General features: G+C 36.0%; 1 protein-coding gene across 1 annotated transcript; it reads right to left on the reverse strand.

Annotated features, from left to right (window-relative positions):
• Positions 1–775: 775 nt before the first annotated feature.
• tpo (thyroid peroxidase) lies at positions 776–26,344 on the reverse strand. Its single transcript, XM_030126375.1, has 11 exons — positions 25,920–26,344; positions 25,234–25,318; positions 24,986–25,146; positions 24,638–24,767; positions 21,914–22,043; positions 20,908–21,108; positions 20,307–20,807; positions 8,387–8,645; positions 2,800–2,970; positions 2,086–2,323; positions 776–1,483 (listed from the first exon to the last, which is right to left on the reverse strand). The coding sequence occupies exons 1-11, from the start codon at positions 26,005–26,007 to the stop codon at positions 1,276–1,278; spliced, it is 2,172 nt and encodes a 723-aa protein (XP_029982235.1). The 5' UTR covers positions 26,008–26,344; the 3' UTR covers positions 776–1,275.
• Positions 26,345–26,699: the final 355 nt, after the last annotated feature.

A 26,699-nucleotide genomic window follows, 5' to 3' on the forward strand; every position in this document is an offset into this window, starting at 1 on the left:
ATATTAATATAGTAAATCAAATATAAGAAAATAGATGGTTTACAGTGACAAATGCGAATATTATAATAAATGGTGATAATTCACTTAGGAAAGATTAAAAAGACAGAACATTTCATATGGGAACTGCTGCAAAGGTAGCACTGGATCTTCATGGGTTAAACAAACCCTGTCTCTCTTTCTAGACATGGAATGCACTAAGCGCTACAGTTTCAGACACAGTACTTTACTTGTATGTTGCTGTTGTCATTTGTAGAGTGACAGGAGATGTATTTTAACATGACACTGACATGTCAAACCTTCACACATGTACACAATATGTCTTGTCTGATGGAACGCTTGTGAAACATACAGCAAGAATGTTAAACCGCATGTGTTTATGGAATTTACAAATCATATAAATCAAAACATATATTCCAACTGTAGCCAAGGTTGTACCTCTTGGGTGGGATTTGTTTTCCTCACAGGTGCCAGCAGGTAGCAGTAAAGCTCCAGTCAAACAAAATAACTATGGTATATAATGGTATAGATTAATGTTAACATTTAAAGGCTTCACAAGCAAATCCTTCTACGTCTGGTCTGAAATACTGTGTGAATGAATATTCAGCAGTTCATACAATCAAGCTGTGTCAGGAACTGTAATGTAATTATATAATATTTAATTGAACTGCATACTGAACACACTGTAAGAAAAACAGTGCAAACAAATGCTATGAAACAAATCCATTATAATAGTTCTCTCAAACTAATAAGTAACTACTAACCTTATTTGCACATAATTGTATCCTAACAGCACATATTGTTTTGCTCTGTTATTGTTAACGCACTGGAATCTACATTTTTTTTTTTTTTTTTACATTTCTTTCTATATACATTGTACATGGTCTTGATACACTTATTCTTTAGTGTTTTTTATATTGATGTACAGATTCTTGAGTGTTATTATATTTTCTCTTTATTTTTTATCTAGCTGAGAACTACCTCTAAGAAAAATGTAATTAAGTGCACATAATGACAATAAACATTCTTGAATCCTGAATCTTAAAAACTAATGCAGCAGTCCCTTTAATTAGAATCCATGGCAGCAGTCGTACAAAGCAACCAATTTACTAGATGTACAAGACAATATAATAAAACTCTTATTATTTTCTGTCTTCAAGAGACATATTTTCCAATTTCGGAGCCCAGTGATAACTTTCAGACATTAATGTATAGCAGAACCGATAATATTCAAAAGAACATCTTTCAAGAACGGCCCAGAGGACTTGCAAGTCAACCTCAGTGCTTCTCCTCTCTCCAGGCTTCCAAATTAATTGATGGTATATCATCACAACACAGGTAACCAGAGGGGTATTTCTCAAACCTGAAGGCATCTGGATGGACTTCCTTAATGTCAGTGTTGTCACAAATAATTCGAGACAGAGATGTTTTTGAAAGCTCAGCCTTCTGTTGCTGCGTGAATACATTTTCCGCCTCCCACCAAAACCTGAAAAACAGAAGAGAATTATGTTGCAATTAGAACAAAATGAAACAAAAATTAAAATGTGATAATAGGTTAACATTTAACCCTTTCATGCACGAATTATGAGAACCTTAATCAAAAATTTTTCATTCCTCTTTAGGAATGAAAAAAACAATGCAATTGAAAATTTTCTTCTGAAAACTAAATTAAATAACTAAAATAAAAATAATAAATAAATAATAAATAAAAATACATTTAAAAAATAATGATGAAAAAAAAAATTCATATGAACCTATTTTTCATGAAGTTGCAAAAATGCCCACTCAGCTGGACACCACATGTTTAATTTTTGATGCACAGAAACATGTATTTACTGATAAACTGTGTGAAAACTACGGGGAGGGCTTGTGATTCTGGGGGTTTATGCTCAGGGGAGATCTACATAATGTTACCAATTCATGTCAGAAAAGATATGTAGTGTCTTAAAAATTTAATGAAGATTTGTGTAGAAAAAACAACAACAACAACAACAACAAAAAGAACACCAAAATCCACGAATATACAAGAGACCAGCTGTAGAATAACTGTCCACTGTAGTGACCACTATGCATGAAAGGGTTAGGTACCTGTCACCATCCCGCAGCGCTTTCATCTGCTTTCCCATGAGGCAGGAGAACAGAGGACCGATTCTTGAGTTGGGATTGAAGCTTTCAATGATTCCTCCAAACCATACATCAATATTATCAAGATGCTTGTATATTTTTAGTATCTTCTCTGCAACACTGGTATCTTTTACAATGCTTTTGAGATGATCTAGGGTCTTAATGGGGCTCAGTCCACAGAATACTCTCCAGTCATTGTATCCTGAAAAATAATTTCATCACAATCATTTCGCAGGGTACAAGTTTATTAAGTCACTGGTTATTCTAACATGTTCTGTTTACATTATTTCAAAAAAGGAAAAGTCACAATCACGGTGATGCAGGAATAATGATAGGGTAGGTAGAAGGCAGCGCGGGCATTAGTGACTCATAAACACTCCAGGTATAACTGTCACATATGTCTGCACTGAAAATCTGCAGAAGAAAGCAGAAGCAGAGAAGAAGCCAAGAAGAATAAGTAGCTTGTTCAGGCTAGTGAGTAATACCGACAAATATCTTAAGATCGCAGGTAGCGTCACTGACACATGATGTTCTTGGAAACTTGATAAAACAATACTGGTTAACAAAGGCAGGGAAAGAAGAACTGGTTTAGAAGTGAGAGAAAACAACAGGGCAGTGATTGTTGGAGCGATTATGAGAATTAAAGACAATTAAAACAACCATCAGTCATGGACATACCTGGGAGGCCGTGGTCTCTCCCTCTCTGCAGATTTAATGAACCTAAATCCATCTCCCTGGGAATATTAAGGACAACCAATTTTTGAGCTACTTCTTCTGTCACGAGCATGTCTGGGCTAACAGTTCGTGCTGCCACTCCAATCATACCTCTCAGGATCGGTTCAATTCCACCTAAACACACAGATGAAATTGTTTAAACTGCAACAAAAAATGTGTTTTTTTACAGCATAAATTTGCCACTTGTGATATAGTTTAATTTGTCAAAGTTGATTTGTCAAGGTCAAGTTTATTTATATAGTACATTTAAAACAATGCAAAGTGCCCAAAGTGCTGTACGAAGTTGTAGATAAAAATACAAAATATGCTAAAGCTAGTAAAAATAAGAATAAAAATAAGATATACAAAAACTGATTTAAAAAAAAACAAAAAACCAGACACACAAAATGACATGCTCGTGTTTACTGGTCCTAATTATACACATGTACCACTTTATTAACCCCTGAAAAACCAAACAGCACCTGTTGAACACTAATCCTATCAATACATGTAAATAATTGGTGTAAAAATGCAGTTTGTTATCTTTTCGTGGTCATCAGATATAATCCATTTAACCCATAAAGACCCAGTTCTACTTTTGTGTCAGTTCCCAGATGTATTTTTCCCTCTCTTTAACCTTTCTTAAGCAATTTATCACCATTTATTATAATATTATCTTCTATAATTTGCATTTTTCACTGTAAATCGTGTATTTTCCTATGTTTAATTTAGATGTTGATGAAAACTTAAAGCGAATTCAAAGGTTATTATATCAAAACTGAGAAAACTAAAGAAAAAGTTACTTTTTCAGCAAATATATCATTAATTGAACATAAACCAAGTGTCTCCATATACTGTCATTGATCCAACTCCATGGGTTTTACTGGTGAATCAATGTTGTTGAAAATGACGGTGTTTCCACGTTCACTACAGAGCCTCTGAACATCCAAATGGGTCAAATGTGATGACCCTGAAAAAATGACAAACTGCACTTTATACCAGTTGTTTACGTACTGATAAAATTAGTGGCTCAACAGGTATTAAAGATTTTACATCGGTAAATGGTTTTGGTCGCCAATGGTGGTTTGGGTCTTTATGGGTTAAACACTCAGAGGCCGCAGTGACAGTGGATGGACACACTTGTTTTTAACATTCAGTTATTGATGTCATTGCTGAAAGAGTCACTTTTACTGTTTCTGTTATAATAACCTTCAACTTTAATCTCAACTTTTTCCAACGTCTGCATAAACTATGAATTCAATATCGGAAAATACCTGATTTCACCGAAAAACTGCAAAATACAGATGATAATATTAGAAATAAATGGTGACAAATCACTTAAGAAAAGTTAAATATATAAAAAAAAAATTTTGGAACTGCTACAAAAGTACTGGGTCTTTAAGGGTTAAACACATGTGTTGATCTGCATGTTAATGTAAATGTCCACTGTGCCAATCTAATGGCTGTTACTCTCCCATTGGTCTACATGTATGTATGTAGACATGGTTCAAATGATCTACTAATTTCTAAATAAGCATCAGAATGTGTAACAAATGTTAAGTGTGGCAAGAATGTTGGTGTCAGATGGACTGGTCTGAGTACTTCAGAAAATGTTGATCCACTTGGATTTTCACACACAACAATCTCTAGGGTTTACAGAGAATGGTCTGAAAACAGAAAATATCCAGTGAGCGGTAGTCTTCAAGGGTGGAAATACCTTGAATATTATTCTAGCCGTCAGAGTTTGGCCACTCTGGTTCAAGGTGACAGAAAGGTAACTTGAATAGCCCCTGGTTACAGCCAAGTTATGCAGAAGAGCATACAACAGGTCAAAGCTTGAGGCAGATGGGCCACAACGGCAGAAGATACATTCACTGGCCACTTTATTAGGTACACCTGGTACTAGCTAGATTGTACCCAATAAAGAGGCTGGTGAGTGCATATCTGTTCTTTTCTGCATCACTGTAGAAATGTGGGTCATGATTATATTACATTTTGTACTGGACCGTGAAGAAGCAGATGTGATTTGTAGTCTTTTTTTATGTCTTCACTTCAGATCACATAAGAGTTGGGTCAGGCACACCAAGGATCATAGGTTTAATCATGTTTTTTTTTTGTTTGTTTGTTGTTTTTTTCTAAGTATGTCTCAGTGGGATATCTACACAATGAGGAACAATTCAGCAATTCGGGACAGCTTCTGTACACACATTCTTCCACTGAACTCACTCCTCAGCACTTTAGGTTGAACTAGTTGTAATCATCACCTATTTCCATGCATGTATTCGATCTTGCACAGATTTTTCCACAGCAGCAAAGGGTGTCATATATCACAGTGCTATGATAACAATCAGGAATGGTAGCACTGTGTGTTTTACTTTCTAGGATAAAAAAAAATCTGGCATCTGTTTTCAGTGTTTGGGGCAGGAAGCTGAAGAGCGTGTCTTTCCTTTCAAAGTGCTTTAATTCATTCCCTTGGGTTTTACATAACTGCTAAGCTACTATGTGAGCTTAACAACACTAACTTCCACCTAAAAACCTTTTAGATGTGCTCATTTGTTCCCACTGCCTTGACCTCTTAATGTCTTAGATATAATTACAATTAGTCCTCCTCATCAGACAGATAAAGTCTTATTCGGTAGATAAGTAAGTAATAAATAATACATGACTGTGTTGGTAATTAATTTTAAAGAAACAGTCTTGTGGATGAATTATTACATGTCCTGTTGTAAACCTCTAGAGACCGTAAGCATGTTGTTGGAGTAATGCACTAAATCTGACAGACTGAATCAGGGTTTCATATAGTATAAAGTAGACCAGGTAGCATCTTTTGAAAACGCAAGAAACAAGTCGTCCCTTGAGGATCCGCTGGTTCTATGTCCACTTTTTGCAGAAATGGAGCTAAGCATATCAGGACATTCTAAAACCATTTAAGTTTATGTCCCAAAGTTCTTAGCTCCAAGCTAAACATCTACACACACTCACACCTAGAAACATTTAGTTCTATGTCCTGAGTGGCGCTCGTTTCAAATCAGGTAGTTCTATGTCCATGATCCAGACCTGGATCATGTGACATTCACTCAAAAAAGATGTATGCTCCAAAAATACATGGAGGGGGTCTCAAATTGACTGAGACTTGTTTACTTTATGCCGTTGATGCCTAAGTAAGGCATTTTGATACTGGTAAAAGTTTGAAATGATTGGTCTGAACAGGGCTGTCATGGAAATAGTTTTGTTTAATGTTTGTTCAAAGTAGTTCAGTGTTTAAATTTGGCATTTTTAGACGGGCAAGGCTGTCCCGGAATCAGGTCTGAGAGGTGGCTCATTGATAAACTTGTGTATTTGATAGTCATTTTATATTTGAGAGTATGAGGCATTTTGATGCAAAATTTGGCATTTCTGGATAAGTTTTATTTTTCATCCTTTCATTCTTTCACACTAGATTTTGGTCAAGTGGCCAATATTGTCCTGGCCTCAGGTTCAAATGAGAATTTGGCTCATTTACAGACTTGTCATTGATTTGATATAATCATTTTATCTGTGAATGTATATTTAATTTTGATGCAATTTTTGCATTTTATACACTTTTTTCTAATTTTTATTACCTCCGCCAAGGAGGTTATGTTTTTGCCAGGGTTTGTTTGTTTGTCTGTCTGTCTGTCTGTTTGTCAGTCCGTTAGTGTGCAACATAACTCAAAAGGTTATGGACAGATTTTGATGAAATTTTGAGGGTTTGTTGGAAATGGGATAAGGAAGAAATGATTAAATTTTGGTGGTAATCGGGGGTGGGGGGGCCCACAGGGGGGCCCATTTCCAACAAACCCTGAAAATTTCATCAAAATCTGTCCATAACTTTTTGAGTTATGTTGCACACTAACGGACAGACAAACAGACAGACAGACAAACAAACAAACCCTGGCAAAAGCATAACCTCCTTGGCGTGGGGGGGCCCACGGGGGGGGCCACTGATCAGCCTTGGCGGAGGTCTGCACTCTCCGAGTGCTTCTAGTGTTTTTTATGTTTTAGATTCTGGTCAAGTGGGCAATGTTGTCTGGTGTCAGGTTCAAATGAGAATGTGGCTCATTCATCATCTTTTATCTATGAGTGTACGAAGAATTTTCAATACTCATCAATCCTCAGTTTTAAAAAGGTGGTTCATGGTGTTACACATCATTTGCCTCCATTCCACAACTAATTCTCCTGCCTTTGACGATTGAAGTATGGCTGGAAAATGGTTGTTTGCCATGAAAACTGAGTTAACACAATTTACTCAGGTACTCCAGGTGTCCTAATGCATTTATTCACCATTCTACCTTTAATGAAAAAGGATAGATGTGCTCATTTTAGTTGTCAACCTTAAATACATGTGATTGGAAAACACTAGCAAAGGATGGTTTTTAATGTGACATTTTGTGACATCAGTATAAAATACATGTAATCACTGACTGAAACGTTCTTAGTTTGTTCATAACTGTTTTAATAACAACTCTGGTGGACATAGAACTTCCTGATTTGGATCATAAGTGACACCTGTAAAGGCACCAGGTCCTATGTTGGACATAGAACATGCTGACCAGGGGCAACTTACATACCTTGGAATCAGAAAGTTCTATGTCCATTTTTGACTTCTTATATCTCTAAGCCTATGGAGATTTAGAACATGTTAACAATGTTTAGGGTACCTGCCACAGTAAACACTATTCCACACAAAAGATGACTGATAACTCTCCAAATATCAGAGATCAGACAGGTGAAATTTTCAAACACTGTTTTCTCAAAATGAGGAAAAGTGGACATAGAACCAGCTGATTCTCAAGGGACGAAGTGTTACCAGGCACAACAAACCCCGCCCCTCACACATATTGTAGCTTATTTTGGCATCGATCCAGCTGATGTCATCATGTCTATGCGTATGGTGATGTCAGCATATTAATTTCCTCTATATATGTGGAGCAAGTTTGAAGAAAATTGAAACAAAATTGATGTTTTTGTAGACATTTGAAATTTCACCCATTATAAATAAATGGGAGAAAAAAAAATATTTTAAAAATTCTTAAAAAATTTGAACTTTGACCTACTTTTCCCAAAATGTAATGACATCTGTTCTGGGTCACTGACAATCTATAAACCCAATTTGGTATGAATTCAACCGACAGTTTTGCTGCTACAGACATTTGATATTTTGCCCATTATAAATGAATGGGGGAAAAAAAGATTAGAAAAATTCATAAAAAATTTGAACTTTGATGTACTGTTCCCAAAATAGAATCAGATCTATTCTGGGTTACTGGCAATCTATAAACCCAAATTGGTATGAATTCAACCAATAGTTTTGCTGCTGGAGTGTTAACAAACAACAAATAAATAAACAAACAAACCAAACCAAAAACAACACCCTTTGCCTCTCCTTCGTGGGGGGAGGGGGGGGTTACTATGTGTCAAACACCTTTCAGTCCTCCGGCTGTTGTGAGCACATACTAATTTGCGTATCAGTGGTGTGTTCAGGGTGTTACTGTTGCTCCGTCCCATAGGTGGCTTATGGGAATGTACTGACCTTCTTTAACTATTCTCCATTGACTGAAGAGAGTCTGGTGCAGTCTCAAGTGGGGGAAACACTTATGTTCCTGGAACTTTTCATCCAGTCTCATGAGGATCGGTGAAATGGTAGGATGGCCGAACCTGAATGCAGCAGTGGCAAACACATTGGAGGCTGAGGGGTCCACTGTTTCATCGTATCCCTCATAGGGTCCGATGTAATGATCAAAGGACTCTTGGTCGAGAATTTTAGGCATATAGTCTCTCATAGTTATGATCTGGAAGTGAAAGATGAAAGATAAGGCATTAATTTCTGGTGAACTATCAAGCCATAAATGTACGCCAAAGAACAACAATTTAAAGATGATCCACAACATATTTTATTAGGAAACGTGCAGAGGTGGAAAAGGTACTGAAAAATTATAATTAAGTAAAAACTGTAATTAAGTAAAAATATCTTTACTGTCTCCTCAAGTAAAAGGAAAAAAGTACTTAATTTAAAATTCACTTTGAGCAACAGTTACTTACTTTCTTTTGCTTACTTACTTGATGTAAAAAAAGGACGAGTCATAAATCCAATCCAGCACTAGTTGTTTTTAATCAACGTTTAGTCCACATAATAATTAGGACCTTTCAGGCGGTAGAATGTGCAGACTGTGTTCAGACCACTCCATAAAACATTTTCAAGTACACATGGCATAAGTTGTGAATTCTATGCTCCATTTTTTTCTTTACTGACAAACGCTAGCTATACTGCGAATTAAAGCCATTAAAGTAGAAGTAATAAATGACACATGAAATTTAAACCAACTAAAATGTTCGGGACACTCATGTTTTAAAGAACTGAGCTGACATTGATGGGCTGTCACTGTCCACCCAAAGCTCACGGTCTAGGCTACAGCTAACAACCCAGGAGCTAGTCTGTTATACATGAATTAAGGTGATTTCACACTGCAGAAAAGGGATGTCTAAAAACATGATAAAAACCAACTCGTAAAGGTGAGGTGATTCATCTCCTCTAGGCTACTTGTGGGACTGGTTCTAGATAGTCATATATGAGGCGGCCATCAGGAATGTGAAGGGGGCTCATTTTATTTGAGGGGGCAGGACGTTTGTTTAAGTGTGCGAATTCAGCCCACGTAATTTCCTTTCAATTTAGGCTGATTGTTTTTTCCCGTATTTCATTTTTTACTCAGTAACTGGTGGGTTTCCTAATGTAGCAAAGTAAAACACTTGGGTCAAAATGTAGTTGAGTAAAAGTTAAATTACCTATACTTAAAAAAATTACAAACTAGTCACAAAAACTACTCAGTTCAAGCAACTTGAGTAAATGTAATTTGTTACTTTCCACCTCTGGAATTGTGGGATATTTTGTGAATGTGAACCCAAGCAGCTCAGAGGGTTCCCAGTGGGTTTCAGTGACATTGATGCAGTAGTCAGTGAATACCCTGAGCATGAACATATGACGGCACATTCATCCTCATTATTGAATGTGAAGACAGGTTAATTAAACCAACTCATAACTTCATGTCAATAATTTCATCTGGTATGTTTTAACTGTTAATAATAATAACAACCCTTTTAATGTGATTAAATATTACCTTTATGCCATTTGTCTCAAGATATACATGTGTGTGCCAGTGATTTCACCAGAGCTGCCTTACCCAAACTTTGCACCAGGATCCAAAATGGGTCACAAATCTCTTTTTATTGAGTGTCAAGTTGGCAAAGTAAAATGCATAACAATGCTAGCAGTTGAGAATTCTCTCTCTGTTTTCATTTCAGATGCTACGGCTCTTTTTGCCTTTACTTGAACCTAAAAATGAGATTGTTTTTACTGTGGAAAAGTCAGAAATAACAGCTGGTGTTGTGGTGATTTATGATAAAAAAATTTTTGCATCCCACGTAGATATTTCTCAAACTGAAAAAGCCTGGTAACACACTGAATTAATCTCCTGACAGCTATGTAAGCCCACATGCCCTTCAATATTATTATGATGGTCTGATAGGAAATGTGCAGGTCTAGCCCAAAGGTTTTAATAGCACTCATTGCACTATGTCCCAACCACTTAAAAAGCAAAACTAGAAGGGAATAACACTGTCCCTTTGTAATATGTACCAAAAAATTAAATACAATAGCCTGGCAAACTGAGCACTAACAGTGAAATGCAATTCACAAAGAGAAACCAGCTTATCATTTCTGTTTCCTCTGTCCTGAAAATAACAGGCTTTCACTCTGTATGGAAATGGCTTTTGACCTTTCCATTTGTTTTCTGAAAGCCACATAGACTACCGCATTTCCCCAACTGTTTTCCAGTGGCAGCCAATAGACAGTGAGTTGGAAATAATGTATGAGTTGTTTCACCTGCCTGCTACCCTGTGGCTTCACTCACTCACACTCAAATTATATATATATATATATATATATATATATATATATATATATATATATATATATATATATATATATATATATATATATATATATATTTAAAGGAAAATAAGTAATGATTGAAAAAGTAACAGGAATCCTTTTGCTGACACTAAAATGTGCCTTCAGTAAAAAGCAAACATTAAGAGATGATGATATTTCCAAAAAAAGCAAGATTCTTGAGGGTTAGAGGGGTATTACTGTGTATGTAAACAGAGCTGCTCAACTGCACAAAGCGTTAAATTGAAGAAAAAAAAAAGCATGGAATCAAAGTCATGATACAATTGTACTACGAAGCGGTGATAGTTGAGTTTGAGCTGTTGTTCAATGACTTGCCCTGTTAATGTTTGACTAAATGACATAAAAAACCTTTTTGATATTTATCTTGAATAACTTACACATTCAGAGGGAAAATCAAACAATCAATTCATGAACAGCAACACTGTATACTTGGAGATAATTCTTTTAAGTGTCAGAGATGTAATTAAATATTCAGTACACAGGTACACAGCCGCAGGCCAGCTACCGCACAGCCCCAACCTCATAACACTTTAAACAGTTGTGTCCAATTTCCTGCCTACTTGCACCCCACTGTCGGCCCTGGAAGTGGGATTTTTGCGTAGTAATTTCCGCTATCACACATATTTGAATGCATGAGAGTACTGCTTTTACAGGGCCTTGTCAATAATGCAGCATGTAAATAGCAACCTGCATTACGTTCACCTTATGTGAGCTTTTTTTTGCCGGCAACCGCTGCCAGAGGGTTTATTTGAGGAGCTCAGTGAGAGCTATTGGGATTGAAGCATATGGACCGACACACCAAAACAATGAGCTGGAAACTCCTAAAAGCCACAGAGTTGACTGTTTTTATACTACTCAGTTGAATGTAAAACTAACACACCTTTCACAAACAGGCATAATTTCTAATATTACCATATATTTGTCACTCAGTAAACTATTCTGACTACCTGACTGAACTAGAAGTCTGATTTAACCTTCCTCTTGTGTTAGCTTTCTGTTACCATCTCTTATGTTAACGGGTTGGTTTTGACCCATGTCTTAAATCAGCTGTAAAATACACTAAAAACAATTATCTATCATCCAATTTATTTCTCATCTCTTGGTTACCTTGTTAGGCTTCCTTATCCATGAAAATATTGGTTTTAATATTTTTGGTGTGAGCCTCTGGGCATTTTTTTTTTTTTTTGTCAGTGTACCCCTCGATGTGCACTCCGCAGTCACCAAGTCTATACTGAATGAACCTCACATGTGTGGACATGCCCGTCTGTGCTTGTTTTGTTTTGGTGCAGGTAAACTGGATAACAAGGCAAAATGAGAATCCTCAAAAGCTCACATGATTGTTAGAGGAGCTGACTGTCAGTGTGTTGGCTGACAGTGCACTTAGGATTTCAGTTTGGGCTCGAATTATTGCTTTATAATCTTATTTTTATAACTGGGTTGAAACCAACCCTAACAACACAAAGGTTATAATTTCAACCAGAGCATTTCATAATTTAGTGAAAAAAAAAAAAAAAATTATCTCGTTGAAATAGAGGTTCCTGACAAAGTCAAAAAGCCTTGATGCAATACATAAAATTTATGTGGTTTATTTATGCATTTAAAACCTAAAATGGGTCAGTGCCAACTCTAACACAATAGGAAGGTTAAACAACATAATGAGTGCATAAACAAGCTATTGTAGTAATAAACAGACTGCAACGTATGGATGCGTATGGTTTGGTTTTTAACCAAAAATAATGCCCTTAAGCAGCTGCTGTTACAAAACACATTTTACTTCATATGACTGAACAGAAAGCCGACCAAATATAAAAAATGAACTGTACCTCAAGTATGATGTAATTCATACTAAAACAATAAGATTTGCATGTAAATAACATGTTGCCATAAGAGGCAATGTTCTGTACCTGAACCCCAAGGTCTGCATGTGGAGAGAATGTAAAGAGGCAAAGGCTCTATGCAAATCCCTACACTTCTTGTATTATAATCAAGGAGTCGAGTGGCTACTTGTAGGATTTATTTCAAGTAATTGCTTGTGCTTGTGAGTGTGTTGATGTTTCTCCCATCGCACTGGGACACTTCACAACCCCAATCCAAGATGTTGCTCCTCATTACAATGGTGGTTTAAGATGAAAGATGCATGAAACATATGCTACCATAACTTATGTAAAGTGGTGTATTTGTCAAAGATTAGTGAACACTAATTAGTAGCAGTTGATGGAAATTAACCCATAAAGACCCGAACATCCACATGGAACAAAATCATCTACTAATCTAAACTGTTTAATACCCGTTGATCCACTAATCCTATCAATACATGTAAATAATTAGTGTAAAATACAGTTTGTCATCTTTTCATGGTCATCAGATATGACCCATTTGGACGTTCAGAGGCTCTGTAGTAAACGTGGAAACACCACCATCTTCTACAGCATTGATTCACCAGTAAAAACCATGGAGTTTGATCAATGATAGTGGATGGAGAAACTTGGTTTATGTTCAGTTATTGACATTTTTGCTGAAAAAGTTACTTTTTCTTCAACTTTCTCTGTTTCTGATATAATAACCCTCAACTTTATCTTATCTTTTATGAACATCTACATTATCGGTAAATTAAATATAGGAAAATATCTGATTTTTACTGAAAAAAACAAAATATAGAGGACAATATTACAATGGTGATAAATCACCTAAGAAAGAGAGAAAAAAATTAATTTGGGTACTGACATAAAAGTAGCACTGGGTCTTTATGGGTTAAAAAGCTTGACTTAAGGATATTAAGTAAAAGATGAAGCTGCAGTGTAATGCTTTCAGGCACAACTACAGGGCTAAGTAGTTCACACACACACATTTTATTTTATGTTTGACTCCTGACAAACATACTCCTTTAATTGTTTACAACTGGTAACACAATCAATATAAAGTACCAGATGAAAAATGTGTATTAGATGTAGGTTAGGCATTGTCTGGCACACTCTCTGGCAGTATGTGAACACTTGAGCGCCTAAGGTCTCTTTAATCTCTCTTTAAACCTTTTATTCTCCAAAGATCCAAAGTGGAAGAACTTGTAGCCAGTGAAAATCCTGCAGGGCAAGATTGTGTTCTCAAGATGATATTGAAAATGTTGTTTGCTTTGATTAATCTCTGCGCTTAAGCTTATCAGTGTCCTTTAAAGCTCAGGAATCTTTAGTCATGTGGATTGACACGTTCAATAAATACAAGGGATTGTTGAGTCCTTTCACTGAAGCCTACTGCTTTTTCTGCATTAATCATATCCTTTTCAACCACTTACAACTGAGCCAGCCATCTGTTTCTGCAGTTTCATTCTTCATGTGTTCATGAATGACCAGCACTTTAACCCATAAAGACCCAATGCTACTTTTGTGTCAGTTCCCAAATGAACATTTCTCTATATTTAACCCTTCTTAAGTGATTTATCACCATTTATTGTAATATTATCTTCTGTATTTAGCCTTTTTTTTTTTTTTTTTAGTATAAATCAGGTATTTTCTTATATTTAATTTACTGATCATGTAGATGTTCATAAAAGCTCAGGGTAAAGTTGAAGGTTATTATATCAAAAACAGAGAAAACTGAAGAAAAAACTACTTTTTCAGCAATTTCTATCACTAACGGAACATAAACCCATAAGCTCCCAGTGTGACTTTTGTGTCAGTTCCCAAATGAATTTTTCTCTCTATTTAACTTTTCCTAATTGATTTATTAGCATTTATTAAAATATTATCCTCTGAATGTTGCATTTTTTCCCCGGTTAAAATAATCTATTTTCCTAAGTTTAATTCACTGATCATGCAGATGTTCATAACAGCTCAAGAATAAATTCAAAGGCTATTATATAAAAACAGAAAAAAATGAAGAAAAAGTCACTTTTTCAGTAGAATGTGTCATTAACTGAACATAAAACAAGTATCTCCATCCACTGTAACTGATCCAACTCCATGGGTTTTACTTGTGAATCAATGTTATAAAGGATGACAGTGTTTCCATGGTAACTGCAAAGCCTCTGAACGTCCAAATGTGTCTAATCTGATGACCATGAAAAGATGACAAACTGCATTTTGGACCAATTATTTACATGTATTGATAGGATTAGTGGATCAGCAGCTTAGATCAGTGGATATTTTTGGTCGGTGGTGGATGTTTGGGTCTTTATGGTTAAAACACCCATCTACAGGTATATATATATATTATTTTTCAAACTAAATTAATTTTACTGGTGAATCAATGCTGTAGAAGATAACAGTGTTTCCACATTCACTGCAGAGCCTCTGAACGTCCAAAAGGGTCATATCTGATGACCATGAAAAGATGACAAACTATATTTTACCTCAATTATTTACATGTGTTGATAGAATTAGTGGATCAATAGATATTAAACATTTTTGCATCAGTAGACGGTTTTGGTCGATGGTGGATGTTTGGGTCTTTATGGGTTAAATGCCAAAACAGAGGGAGTTAGTGCTTCTTTAATCCTAAATCTCAACTATGAGATTCTCTCCTTCTTGTGAGAAAATACTGTAGATAATGTCACAGTTGGCCAGTTTGCAACCTGGTCAGACCAGATAGTCCTTCACATTTTCCTGCAAAAGCAATACAGGGATTTTCAGAGTTGGTCATGGTTATAGCTTCAGTATGTAAATCCCCTACCTGCCTTTTCATACTTCATCCTCTCAAATTATTTAAAGAACCCCCATCACCTTAGGCCCATCTCTTTTTAATATTGTAAATCTCTTTCCTCTTGCATTGTCCCAGAGTGGCCTGAAAATAGCAGTTGTTAATCCAGCGCTGCAGTCAAATGTCAGCCCCAAAAATCTGAAAGATTACAGACTTATGTTCCCTCTGCTCATAAATGCTTTACAAACTTTACAGCCAAGCATCAGGGTCACTGGTTGCCATCACTACACATTTGCATTTAAACTTTAAATATTGTTTGTTATATTTAATCCAGAAGCCCAACAATTATAACTATGAGGATCAGTGTTAGTAATGCTTCACGCCTACAGCAAAAAATTATAGCTGCTGTCAACATTCCTTTCAGTCACATTATAATGAAAACAGGATTCATAATTACCAAGAGAGAATGCCATATTATGAGCAGTGACAAAACACAAAAAAATACAAGAAAGTAGCACTAGACCTACATAGATAAATACAAGAGGGTGGTCAATTTCACACTGCAACAAAGCACAAAAGAATGACTCATCGACAGTCAGTCACTTGGCTCTTATGTCTGCGACACATTTTTGATATTACATGTCAAAAAGAGTTCATTTAAAAACAGAAAAGAGTAAGTGCACACACTTAACTTAAGCTTAATGTCTAAGTGACACGGTTCATTATTCGACTCCTACAGAGAAGGAATAAAATGATGCAACGAATGATTTTAATGTGCTACCGAAAACCAGGTTTATCTCCGGTTTTTAGAGACTACAGCATCACCACTGAGATGATTTGCACAGGAGCCTTCTGCTGAGAGTTAAAATGACAGTAAAGCAGTAGATTCCACGGCTGGTTGATTCCTACAGTCACCAAACTTAAAGCAGCTGTCAAGGTCCGACAAGTTTTGGATCAATTAAATCAGGAGAGATTTTCTAACTCGGAAGAAGTTATTTTTTCCCTATTTGTCTTTATTATGTGTTGCAACTTCCTGAAACATTCAGACAATGGTACAGAAAAGTCACCACTAGATCCTGTAGTGTCCATTTAGGAGTGTTCCTGCTTCTTCCCTGTCTCACTCAGTGGCTGCATTTTACCCAGGAGTCATAAAAATGGAACATGTTAGCTTTTTTTTTTTTTTTTTGTGGTCTGAAGTGATGCAAGGTTAGAGCAATTAAATCCATTAAGTGAAGATGTTTTCAAATACTCGGCCTTTCAACATGACATGTTAAATATCTGACACAGCTCAATGACAGCAAATTCGCTTTCTGAATTCAACAGATGAATGAATATTGCTGTTTCTAATTATTTTGCAACTAATAAAATTTACCTAGTAGCTAGGATAGACCCCAGCGACTCCCTTGACCCTAATGAGGATAAAGCGAGTTCAGAAAATAAATGAATGAATAAATGAATACTAATCCACTACAGGTATAGATCATTATGAAGCTTTACCGTGCTACTGATATCCTCACATTTCCAGCTCTAACTGCAAGAATTATGTAATTTCTGCAAATGCTCCTTTGACGATGTGTTTCTGTTCATTATACTGACCCTGAGTTATGATTTACTTTATCAAAACAGCATCATAAATTCTTCAAACAAACACATAATCATCACTCATGTCAACATCTATTTGGCCTTCTTTAATAATAATAATTGCAACATGCTCCTACACTTCATCTGCACATTATAAAAATACCATGCTCATAAATGCTTGATTAGTTTATTTCCCCTTAGGGCTTTCTTATTTCCCTGTTTTCAGCTTTGGCCTGTATTTCCATCATACAGTTGTATCCACTTTGACCGAGAATGTCCTCTGCCAGTATCGACCAATCCACTTCAAAAGTCGACAAACAAGTGGTTCCAGGCACAACAAACCCCGCCCCTTGCATATATTGTAGCTTATTTTGGCATCGATCCAGATGATGTCATGTGTATGCATATGCTAATGTCAGCATATCAACTACCTCTATGTATGTGCCAAGTTTGAAGTAAACTGAAAAAAAAGGTTGTTTTTATAGACATTTGATATTTCACCCATTATAAGTAAATGGGGAAAAAAAAGAAGATTTTAGAAATTCATAAAAAAATTTGAACTTTGACCTACTTTTCCCAAAATGTAACCACATCTAATCTGTGTCACTGGAAATATATAAACCCAATTTTGTATGAAATCAACCAATAGTTTTGCTGCTAAAGACATTTGAAGTTTCGCCCATTATAAGTAAATGGGGAAAAAAAATAGATTTTAAAAATTCATAAAAATTTGTAACTTTGACTTGCTTTTCCCAAAATGTAATCAGATCTATTCAGGGTCACTGGCAATCTATAAAGCAAATTTGGTATGAATTAAAACAATAGTTTTGCTGCTAGAGTGTTAACAAACAAAGAAAAGAAAACAGACCGAACAAAAAACAATACCCCTTGCCTCCCCTTGGGGGGGGGGGGGGGGGGGGGGGGTAATAAAGCATGTTCCTCACATATCCTAATGAGAATCCTGTTCTTGTCAGTGACCCCAGAACCAGCCAAGGTGCTACTCCACTTTCATGCCATTTCTTTTATCCTTTTGTTCAAAATGTTTTCTCTTTTATAAGTTTTCCATAAATAAATGAAGTTTTTTTATATGTAAAATGTGTATTGTCAATGCTGTACAGTATAAGTACAGATGGTTAAAAAAAGAAAAAAAAAAGATTGATTGGTGACGGCAGGTGCAGCATAAAAATAAGTCCATTATTGCTCTGCCATCTTATAAATAAGTCATAGATGCAGGTTAAAAAGTACATTTCACATTTCACATTTTACAAGAGTCACATTGCAGTGACTCCTCTGCAACAGTCTTTGTCAAACATGACTTCAGTTTAGACTGTAAAAGAACTCACCTCAAACCCAAAAACCTCAATTACAGAAGCTATTTAACCTAAACTAGCCCAAAGCTTTTCTATATTTTGCACACTTCTAACCAACAACAATGAATATTTTAAAATATACACACAACATTGAGACTTGGCTCCAGCTAAAAGGGCAAAAAAGCAGTGAATCGAATATAATTAGATCTATTAACTGATTAAACAAGGCATTCAAAGATGCAAATGTGGCCTTTAGGGATTGTACACTGTATTTTGACAATCCTTTAATAAACCCTAATCACACCAACAATCATACCCAATAGCACTTAACCCATAAAGACCAAACCAGCAAACTGGCCTCCAAAAGCATCTAAAGCATCTAAAAATGTTTAATACCTGTAGATCCACTAATCCTATCAATACGTTGAAATAATTGGTGTAAAATACAGTTTGTCATCTTTTCAGGGTCATCGGATATGACCCATTTAGACATTCAAAGGCTCTGTAGTTACCTTGGAAACACCATCTTCTTCTATAACATTGATTCACCAGTAAAACCCATGGAGTTGTGGATGGACACACTTGGTTTGTGTTCAGTTAATGATATATTTTGCTGAAAAACTCACATTTCTTCAGTTTTCTGTGTTTTTGATAAAATATAACTCAACTTTAATCTGAGCTTTTATGAGCATCTACATTTTCAATAAATTAACATAAATTACAGGAAAATATTTGATTTTCACTCATGAATGCAAAACGGAAAGCATAATATTAGAGTAAATGATGAATCACTTAAAAGATTGAAATTTTGCTTTTTTTAACCCTTTCATGCACAAATTATGAGAACCTTAATCAAATTGTGTTTTTATTCCTCTTTAGGCATGAAAAAACAATGCGATTGAAAAATTTCTTCTGAAAAATAAATATAAAAAAAAAAAAAAAACTAAGAAATTAAAAAAATAATAATGAAAAAAAAAATTATTACGAACCTATTTTTCATGAAGTTGCAAAAATGTCCACTCAGCCTGACACCACATGTTTAATTTTTGACGGACAGAAACATGTATTTAGTGATAAATTGTGTGAAAACTATGGAGAGGGCTTGTGATTCTGGGGGTTTATGCTTAGGAGAGATCTACATAATGTTATCAATTCATGTCAGAAAAGATATGTAGTGTCTTAAAACTTTAATAAAGATATGTGTAAAAAAAAAAAAAAACCCGAAAAGAATAACAAAATCCATGAATATACAAGAGACCAGCTGTAGAATAGCTGTCCACTGTAGTGATCAGTATGCATGAAATGGTTAAAATGGAATTATGCATTTTAAAACATTTCGCTGTGGTCTACATAATCTGTAAATGCTCTGCTTGGGTCTGAATTCTTCATTAATTCAACTCCACAGGTCCATCTTCAACCCTATTTTTGACTAATGACACCAGAAAGGTTGTTTTGAGCGCTGGCCCTTTAAATGCAAATGAGCCACTTCATGCCCCACCCCCTCCAAATTGTTGGCTGTGCTGCTCTGTCCCGTTCAACCAACAACTGAACATTTTAAGTAATCGGCTCAAAGTTTGGACATATTTTCAGTATAGACTACAACTGCTGCTGCTGACAAACAATTATGTCGTACTCGGAGAAATGTTCATCAGAAGTCTTGACCTTATATGTGCTAATGTTGTGATGTAACTAGTTATAAAACATAAAAAATTAAGAAGGAATTAAAAGTTTGAAGAAATCCACTCGATTTTTGCTGGAATTAATATAAAGATAGCTTTGCAGCACCTGGAGGGTTCAAATTCAACTTTTGGAACTATTAGGGTCCAAATACACAAGACAAGACAAATAAAAGTGGGTTTAGCAAAGTATGACCCCTTTAAGAAAGCACTGGCTCTTTATTGGTTAACATGTTGTGTTGTAGAAGCCACTGCTCTGAGCCTTTTTTCTACAGTTCAGCTACATACCTGGTGGAGAGCTCCAATAATCTTGCGTGCTTCTTGGTACACGGTCTCCGAGCTCCAGTGACAGTTGATACGTTTGAGTTCTCCTGCAATTCGATTGTGCTCTCGAAAAAAAAGAGTATGCAACACGGTCAAGGGCAAGCCCTCGTTGACCCGAGTGTCTCCAGCGGCGAAACACTCCACTCTCTCCCCATCCACATCGTTAGGGTCCTGTCGACAGGGTGAGGGCAGGCTGGCCACAAAAGGAAGGTAGTCTCTTCCTTTGGGATCCTTCAGTCGCTCATTTACAGCAAGTTTCCCCTCATCGCTGGACAGGTCTCGGAGGGAGGCTTGCTGTTTGGGTGTGCTTCCATATACCAGAGAAGCATCAATGAACGATGTAATGATGTTCATCTGCTGTCGCTGCAGAGCTTGTCTGACATCAGACGTGCAATTGACAAAACAAGCTGGTGCGGAGCGAGTAAAAGGCAGGCAGTCTTGTTCACCACACTGCATCTGACTGAACTGCAAAAATGACAACAACAAATATTATTGACAGATGCTTTATTCTAATTTTCAGGTTTGTTTAATTTTTGCTCTAATTGTAGATGATGTAGAGGTTTACCTTTATGGGAAAACAAGGATGCACATTTTCACATGTGTTTAAACAGTCCACACCTGACATTCTCATAGCTGTGCCGGGACTTTGGGCGGTAAAGGTTATGTCATGGTTGATGTACTGACCCCATTCCACCAGCATTTGGGAAAAAGCATCATCACTAGGTTTACTGCAGCTCCGCAGGATTTCTTGGCTGACTTGCCTTACCTGTTAAGACAGCAGCATGTCTGAATCACACAACACCTGTCTCTGTCATAGTATGGGGAGAAACTGGTGTGTTCTGCGCTAACCTTTGTTACTGCGATCTAGCTCATCCTCTTGTCCGTTAAAATATTATAAATACACTCGTTGGTTGAGCTAACAAATGGCCTGTGACATGTTTGCCAATATATTTTTTTTTTCTTTCACATCCTAATCTCTCCAACAAACAGGACTTTGGCATTTGATTAAAAAATGAGTTATGCAATACACTGAATATCCAGGATACTATTTACTTGACCTCCTTTTGTAAGGAAACAAATATTGAGGATCAAAGATATTAATGATCTAAAACATTTTGGATAATAATAATAATCTCTCATATATGTAGGTAAACTACAGGCTGGACATGACTGATGCATATTTGATGAGTCTTTCACACACTAAAGGATAGTATCTGCGTAATGAGTGCATAAATTATAGCTCAAATTTAATGTTAATATCATCTCAGAACTGTTTCATGTGCTGTTTCAAAGAAATAATATTTTTCCACATCATTGGAAACCGTCTCTTTTCAAGCTATGGAAATATTTTCTTAAAGCACAGGCCACAGTATTCAAGTGCAGCTGCAATCTGTGTCATCACACACACAGTTGTGCAGTTCCCAAATTGTGGTGGACTTTATCTGCTGTAAAACAGGTCAGAAAAATAAATAGAATACTACATTAACTTGGGTTTGCAGGGGGAGTCTGCCTTATTTCTAATTTCTGTACCAAGACTTTTGTGTTCCTCAGACCAGCATTTTGTAGATTACCAAGGGAAGTTGGAATCCATTATAGAGCCGTCCTGGGTTCCAACCCTTGGGTTCTCTCTCTTCGTCTTCATATTCAGCTGGAAGCCATCTGACGAAGGGAGTGTTGGCTGCTCCCCAGAGAGGATTTTGCCTGACAAAAGGAATCATGAAGCTTGTCCAACAATACCGCAGAGCAAAAAAAAAAAAAAAAAAGTCCTGTATATGCCATCACCGACTGTTACATTTTTTGCTTCCTTCCAAAAGGTCAAGACTACATTTACCCAAAGTCATATTAATGCCAGTTACATACTATGTATTATTATTATTATTATTATTATTATTATTATTATTATTATTATTATTATTAGTAGTAGTAGTAGTAGTAGTAGTATTATTGGCTTTTCATTTTCCTACATTTACTTTTTTTTATTTTCCACTGTCAGAACTTTGATTAACTAACATAAAATAGGCTACAGGGGGCTGAGCTACAAATCAATAAAGATAAATATCATGATGTATTTAATATTACAATAAATATCATTATAGTAAACGCTTTTATTTGATGGTTAATTTTGTTTACAATAGGAGTTGCAAATTAGCTACATGCTTTAAAGTCTTTGTTCAGAACATCAGATCTTCTATACGTCCACTATGTTTCAATACATTGTCCCTGCAAATTGAATGAATGAATGAAATTATATGATCAATTTTGTTTTAACTTAATTTGACTTAACACTGTTTTTAATCATTATAAATATTTTAAATGTTCTACCCGTAGATTTCTGAAATATTTGTCACCGTCTGATTAACAAGTTATTATTTAACCCATAAAGACCAGTGCTACTTTTGTGACAGTTCCAAAATATTTTTTTTCTCTATATTTAGCATTTCTTAAGTAATTTATTGCCATTTATTATATTATCCTCTGTATTTTGCATTTTTTCAGTGAACATCGGTTATTTCCTATATTTAATTCACTGATCATGTAGATGTTCATAAAAACTCGGATTAAAGTTGAGTGATATTATATCAGAAACAGAGGAAACTGAAGAAAAAGTGACTTTTTCAGCAAAATAAATCATTAGCTAAATATAAAATAAGCATCTCCATCCACTGTCCTTGATCAAACTCCATGGGTTTTACTGGTGAATCAATGTTGTAGAAGATGACGGTGTTTCCACGGTAACTACAGAGCCTCTGAACATCCAAATGGGTCATATCTGATGACCATGAAAAGATGACAAACTGTATTTTACACCAATTATTTTCATGTAAAGCCAGTGCAGAGACTTTAATACATGCATTTGTCACTGGTCACATTGATTATTGTAACGCTCTCTTTTGTGGTCTTCCTAAGAAAACCATGGCACCGCTGCAGCTGCACCAGAACTCAGAGAGCATATCACACCAGTGCTCAGGTCTCTGCACTGGCTCCCTGTGAGCTTCAGGATTGATTTTGAAGTGCTTTTATTGGTTTATAAAACTCTTAATGGTCTTAGCCCTATGTATTTATCTGATTTGCTTTTAACATATGAGCCCTCTCAGACCCTCAGGTCCTCAGGTAGTAATCTTTTAACTGTTCCTAGAGTCCACTCCAAAACTCATAGTGAGGCCTCATTCAGCTTTTATGGCCCCAAACTATGGAACAGCCTACCTGAGGACCTGAGGTTCGCTGCGAGTGTTATTATTTTTTAAAGTAAACTTAAAACCTATCTTTTTAGTTTAGCTTTTAATTAAACTCTTACTTTTTAATATTGCTTTACTCTGTTGCTTATATTTTTATTTTTATTTGTAACTGCAGGACAGTGGGGGGTTTGGTGTAAAGCACTTTGTGCTACAAGTAACGTATGAAAAGTGCTATACAAATAAAGTTTGATTAACTGATTGATTGATGTATTGATAGGAATAGTGGATCAGCAGGTAAACAGTTTAGATCAGTAGATGGTTTTGGTCATCGGTGGCTGTTTGGGTCTTTATGTGTTCAGCCATAAAATAACTGTCTGGATTGTTCAACACTCATTCAGGGAGACAAATCAGACCAATCCGATCTGATATTTACTGTGATAATTATCGACAACAACAGTAATGGGAAGTTCCATAATCTTGTATTTACTACGTACAGCTTTGGAAATTATTACTTTACCACTGTTTATAATAATTCAACATAATAGTCCCTCAAATTGCCTTTTAAATTCTGTTTTCATCATGAGTTTCATCATGATTTGTTGTGCATAGTTTTCATCTGTAGTATAGAGTTAACTTTGTATATTTCAGTAGTTGTAGTAGTACTTCAGTAGCGTATGTATATGTAAAATTTTATCCTGTAGCTTTTTGCACATGCCTACATTTTCAGTATTTTGTGTGATATTTTATGTGATATTTTTTAGGTTTTTTGTTGCTAAACTGATTTCATTGTTCCTGTGACAGTGACCATTAAGATGTATTCTATTCTATTCTATTCTATTCTATTCTATTCTATTCTATTCTATTCTATTCTATTCTATTCTATAATCAGATGCTTTTAATTTGTATGTTCTATGTTATTGAAAATATTCTGTTCTCACTGTGTTGTCATTCATTTCAATGCAGCTTATTTCTTTAATGCATTTACAAATTGGCACACGAGCAAATCCTCATTTTTAAGTCAGATTTATGACATAGTACTCTAATAATCATTTTGAGTGCTACAGCCTTGAAAATAACTGCACAGTTTCTGTCAGACTGATAAATAACACGAGTCGTCACCTGTTATTGCAAAGGCCAGTTATGGTGCGGTATTTGTCGTCATCATCTTGTGGGCAGGTGATAGATTGCAGGGGAATGAGGCACTCTGACAGCTCTGCAAGCAGCTCCACATCACTCATTGACAGCAACTCTGATATTATGACACAGTCAAACAGACAAATTATTGCCATTCATTCATTTGATAAAACAGTTATGATTTATCCAGTGATTCGGTTCAGTTGTAAAATGTTGACCAATTAGAAAATCTGGTTATGTGCAGGTGTTTGCTGTTCTAAGTACTGTCCAACAGTCTGTGAAGGTTTTCCCAAAGGAATTCTCCCTGGATTTGATGATACAAAGCAAGTCTACCTGATGTTGTGACTTCCCTTTTATATCTCTGTCTTGCTCTGTTCTTTAATACTTGTAATGTTGTTTGAAAAACTTCTGCAGCTCGTGAAATCTCCTGGGTTTCAGGCTCCGTTTGCCGGAGGAATGTCAACACATGCATGTTAGACGCTGATGTGCTTCTCCTGTGCACAGAAAATGACATATAAAAGGTGCCTCACTTACATCGATTTGTTAAATCAGAGAATGTCAGTGCTTTTGTGGTACATTACCTTTGTCTCTCATGGAAAAGGACTTCATCAACAATTTTAAGGCTTTCTTCATGTGATGAGATGAGCAGTTCTCTGATAATTGTGGCTGAAACATGTACAAAGTGGTTCATTTAAGATAACATGACCATTTATTTAAATTACATGAAATACTCCATACATGTGGGATTTGGCATTTTAACACCACATAAACCTATTATTTAATAATAATAACTAGAAAAGCACTCGGAGAGTGCAGACCTCCGCAAAGGCAGATCAGTGGGCCCCCGTGGCTCCCGTGGCCCCCCCACACCCGATCACCACCAAAATTTAATCATTTGTTCCTTGTGCCAGTGTCAACATTTCCTGAAATTGTCATCCAAATCTGTCCATAACTTTTTAAGTTACCTTGCACACAGACAGACAGACAGACAGACAGACAGACAGACAGACAGAGAGACAAACCATCGCTGGCAAAAACATAACCTCCTTGGTGGAGGTAATAATAATAATAATAATAATAATAATAATAATAATAGATTACATTTCTATAGCACTTTTCAAGGCACCCAAAGCACTTTTCATTAATGATCCATTATTGATTCACTCTCACATTCACACTCTGGTGATGGTGGATTTATATTAAAATAAATCCAAAAAGACACACACACACACACACACACACACACACACAAAAATCATTTACTTACAGTTAATAGGGTTGGATTCATCAGTTGAAACTGTTGGGAGAACGATGCAGAACACAACCTGGACTATTAACCTAAAATAACAAGCCATTTTTTGTCGACTGAAGGGAATATTTCACAATCCAAGTGTCAGATGACTTCAGTTTACGGTCATTCTCTCCTTCTTGTCCCGGTGAGATGTTTATTAGCCGTATGTGTAATTGCAAAGTGAAAGAGGTTGAAGAATCCAGTTCTGAAGTTGCTTCCTGCTGTCCGTTACTTAAATCCTACGACTGCAATAACTATCATAGGTCCCAGTCTATGTGTGATGATCCTATTGGTTGATGAATCCTAAGCACCTTCTCTTCTGTGTCAAGTTAAAATCAGTTCACATGACATGAAACAAGGCTACAATACGTCACAAAAAGCAAAAAAAAAACTTCTGAGGTCCACAGTATCTGGATGTTTTAGTCTGACTCGGGACATCAAGAAGACAAATAAGCTGATCTGAACTTTGTCCTACATTTAAAACTGTTGATAAAGCAACATCTACTTAAATATCATAGTTGACTGGTCTGAAACAGTAGCCGCCTGGTGTTTCAGCCACTTGACTGTCCAGCAGACTGAATGACACAGAGGACATGAGGCCATACTACTGCAGGGCATAGCTCTAATAAAGACATGGTATAGGGTCTAATCTTTTTAGGGTCTAGACTTTTACCAGTGGTCACTCATGTCCCCATCACTTTTTAAAAGCTAAATGTGTTTCAAATAGGCTGAAACTCTCCCGCAGTGGCCTAGATT

This window comes from Sphaeramia orbicularis, chromosome 22, assembly GCF_902148855.1.
Source record: "Sphaeramia orbicularis chromosome 22, fSphaOr1.1, whole genome shotgun sequence".
NCBI classification, from domain to species: Eukaryota; Metazoa; Chordata; class Actinopteri; order Kurtiformes; family Apogonidae; genus Sphaeramia; species Sphaeramia orbicularis.